Below are 3,764 nucleotides of genomic sequence, written 5' to 3'. Positions count from 1 at the left end.
ATAGACCCATGGGATGTTGGCTAACAAGGCAACTCCTATGACTAATTTGGAATGGGACGCAAGCATAGGATTGATCACCTTGTCGCTGGCCGCCGTTGGAGAGGGTGTAGAGTGTGAAAGGCCAAAACACCCTAGGAACCAAAGGTACACTGACGATGCGCTCCCCAAATTTCACCAGGCTCACTGTTCATGAACTCTTGGAAGTGCTTGCACAAAGGATAGTAACATCTCATCCTGTGTTCTTGGAATCTGAATCAGGAGCCAACCACTTAACGATCAAGGTTTGTAGGGACTACACATTGTATAAAATACTCTTCCCCATCCTGCTTTGTGACCAGATTAGCTGGCGATGCATACAAATTAGAACCATTAAGGCAGCTGATGTCATAAGTACTACCTGTCAGTGAGTTGAGACTCGGGTACAATCGATTTAAAAATAGTTTGACCAGCCAGATCATACCGCCTGAGGTGGTCAGGAAAGTGATCACAATGAGTATTTAACTTGCCTACCACTGCCTAACGGTGGGCACAGATTACAGACATCAAAACAAAGGCACGTTAGCCCCAGGTACAAATGAGTCCGGTGAAAAGCTTGTAAGAGAGAATAAAGGACACATGTTAAGTAATATTGGTGTGACATTTATTAATGTACAAGAGGCAACTAGTATTGTCTTCCTGTCGCTTCATTTAATGCAGACCAACAACCACAGTTCAGAAATTGTTTAAGAAATGCTTCAGCACCATCTACACAGGTTTACAGTGGTCATTGAAGTTGATTTGAAGGTTGGAGGAAAACAGCACAACCTGATGAAGATATCCCAGAAGCCTTGCACATCTCCAGGCTCCCCAGGAAGATATCCTGCAAGACAAATCGTCAGCAGGGTAGCCTAGTGGTTAGAGAGTTGGCCTAGTAACAGAAAGGTTGCAAGTACAAAGTGACAATGTACCAATCTGTCGTTCTGCCCCTGAACAGTGGGTTGTCATTGAAAATAGGAATTTGTTCTTAACAGACTTGTCTAGTTAGATAAAGGTCAAATAAAATACAAATGCTAGTTCCCAGTCATGTGCACATATACAAAACTTACATTCAGTCACAGGTGTAAGCCACATCCAAGTACTTATAGGTTCCGACACAGGGGTCACCGAACACAGAGTTGGATACCTTGACGATACACTGGCGCTTTCCATCACACCTGTGTGTCAACGGGAGAGGTTAACACCACAGCCAATGCCTTCCAACAGCTAAATGCACACTGAAGGTTTCAGTACCTTTCTGCCATTTTGCTGGTGGTGGATTGGCTGAGGCAGTTGGTGTTTTTGAGTTGTTGATGTGGGCGCCCAATGGAACACACATCGTGTTGACGACGACCATAGTTGGCACGCTGAATACGGATCTCACCTCGATCTGAGGAAGAGAAAGGACAAACCTGGGTGTTTGTGTGGGATAGTGACTAATATACACGTCACCACATGATTAAACTGTACGGTAGTGTTGACCAGCTTACCACATAGTAGTTGAGAATCAGAGCCTTCACATATGATGCTGCTTACTGCAAAGAAAACACAGGAGTTACACCACTGGCCAGACACGATTAAGACATGCATTAGCCTGGTGAAGTGTTAGTGATGGGCACTAACAGGGAATGTTGATTTCAGGTGCATTTTTTAAAAGTCATTATAAACTCGTTAGCATGAACAAAAGTACAAAACGTTAGGCGAGTCATACCTTGTAGTTTCACGTCCTTATGAGCAGTTCTCGAAATGCTAAAATTTTAAGCACACTGGTGAACTGGTGAAGTCGACCCGCTACACCTAATCTGTATTTCTACGCAGTTTGTGCCAGCTGTCAGATTGGCTATAAACCATACAAAACTGAGAGAGTTGCGCTAGCTAGTTACCGTTCACTGAAACATATTCAGTGGTAAACCAGAATCAGAGGGCTGATACCAATCCTTTTAGCCTCCTGGCAGGGGAGGGCTCAGCCCTCCGTTTCCTGTAGTCCACTACCAGTTCCTTTGGCACCACACTGCCAGGTCTCTGACCTCCCTATAGGCTACTCAAACTAAACAAGTTGCATATCCACAGCTTGCTAGGGTTAGTTACCAGGCGAGTGTGGTTTACACTTGGAGAAACAAAAGTTAACAAGCTGGTATCATAGGGGAACCAACTCATTATATTCCTTTTCTAGCAATCAGCTGAGCTTACTTTTTTACAAGATTAAGTGGGTAGGAGAATTAAACAATGTCCCAACATGCCAATCCAAATATGGATGCCCACCACTAAATATTATTAGCACACATTCAGAGACTGACTTGTTTCTTGCTGTTGGACACAGGAGTATTTGGTGTCCAGGTACTTATAAGTCCCGACACAGGGGTCTCCAAAAACAAAATTGGATGCAGGGACAATACACTCGCTCTTCCCACCGCATCTGTGTGTTTCAAAGACAGGTTGAGGTTATGAGTTCATACAAGTAAACACAACAAGTTCCAGCACATTTCTGCCATCTTGCTGGTGGTTGTTTACACTACAGCCAAGGAGTTACAGGTTCTAGTACCTTTCTGCCATCTTGCTGGTGGAGGATTGGCTGAGGCAGTTGGTGTCGGTGAGTTGGTTATCAGGGCGCCCAATAGAACAAACATCGTGTTGACGACGACCGTAGTTCGCACGCTTGATATGGATCTTACCTCCATCTGAGGGAGATGGAGAACAGTGAGGCACGAAGGAGAGCCAAGTATGGGTCTCTATGTTGTGGGCTAGTGACGCTAATCTACAGTATAAACGATCATAGGTGGTCGGTGAGTATACTGTTCAGCAGTGTGGACTAGCTTACCACATTGCAGTAAAGCATCAGAGCCTTCACACGTGATGCTGATTGCTGCCAGGACAAATAAACAGGAGTTACACACCACTCACATTAGCTTGGTTAAGTAGTATCATCATTATTACATACAGTACCTCCATCTGTTAGTGTGCAGCAAGCTGTAGCCAGCACTGAAACAACATCACACAGCTAGTTCAGCAACATTCAACATCATATGCCCATGAAGCTACAACTCAGCATTGGTCTCTATACTCAAGCATTTCAGTTATACTAAGTGTATTATAGTCAAGTTCAGCATTTGGTTTCATATTCCATGCTTTGAATACTTTTTTGCCCAAAAGGAACTGAATGCCCCTCAAATCATATTACATGTACTTTTAACTCACAAACATTGTCATATATATTTAAATTCTAATCTGCATCAGATACAGTTTTTGTATACTCACATGTGACCACCGTCAGTCTCAACATGCGCATGATGCCAGGTACAGGAGTGGTACTAACAGAGAAAATGCAACTGATGATAACAAGATCCAATACACCTGGTATTTATGTTATGTGACATGTCTTAATTTACCCAGGTGTATCTATTTGTCTCCAGGTGCACCTCATTGCAATTAGGGGCCAGGGTTTGCCGGTCAAAACCTGGCTATTGAGTCAGTCTAATGGAGTTAGATAGAGGACTCTAGATGGATGAAATCCATGTTGGCATGAACATTGCCACTGAGGGCTTCCAACAAAGTAGCCATCTAGGTGGAGCTTCTTCGTTAAGGAAGAATCACACGGGCCACTTTCAGTCGCAAAACCTTTGAGCATTGCAGATATACATTTCATGAATAGAGACAACGTATTTCCTTAATAATCTCCATGTCGGGGAGACATATTTGTTCAATATAGCATATTTTTATCTGAACCTTCCAAAAGGTTGCATCCTGCCTAA

The 3,764-nt window shown here is 43.5% G+C and overlaps 1 protein-coding gene across 1 annotated transcript; it reads right to left on the bottom strand.

Moving 5' to 3' along the window:
• Positions 1-618: 618 nt before the first annotated feature.
• Positions 619-3,364, bottom strand: LOC135568590 (L-rhamnose-binding lectin CSL3). The gene is made up of 9 exons (XM_065015395.1): positions 3,271-3,364; positions 2,959-2,994; positions 2,834-2,878; positions 2,558-2,693; positions 2,313-2,431; positions 1,506-1,550; positions 1,270-1,405; positions 1,086-1,193; positions 619-859 (listed from the first exon to the last, which is right to left on the bottom strand). Exons 1-8 carry the CDS (start codon positions 3,299-3,301, stop codon positions 1,088-1,090), a joined length of 654 nt encoding a protein of 217 aa, XP_064871467.1. The 5' UTR covers positions 3,302-3,364; the 3' UTR covers positions 619-859; positions 1,086-1,087.
• Between the last annotated feature and the right edge of the window lie 400 nt (positions 3,365-3,764).

The sequence above is a fragment of the Oncorhynchus nerka genome, unplaced genomic scaffold (assembly GCF_034236695.1).
Source record: "Oncorhynchus nerka isolate Pitt River unplaced genomic scaffold, Oner_Uvic_2.0 unplaced_scaffold_1461, whole genome shotgun sequence".
NCBI lineage: Eukaryota > Metazoa > Chordata > Actinopteri > Salmoniformes > Salmonidae > Oncorhynchus > Oncorhynchus nerka.
This window is presented reverse-complemented; position numbering and strand designations above follow the sequence as displayed.

Excerpts from the sequence above, each read along its gene's own strand:
- LOC135568590 (XM_065015395.1), bottom strand. The coding sequence starts at position 3,301 with ATGCGCATGTTGAGACTGACGGTGGTCACAT. Across the intron at positions 2,995-3,270 it reads GAGACTGACGGTGGTCACAT|TGCTGGCTACAGCTTGCTGC; the intron begins GTGAGTATACAA and ends ATGTTGTTTCAG. Across the intron at positions 2,694-2,833 it reads TGATGCTTTACTGCAATGTG|ATGGAGGTAAGATCCATATC; the intron begins GTAAGCTAGTCC and ends CATCTCCCTCAG.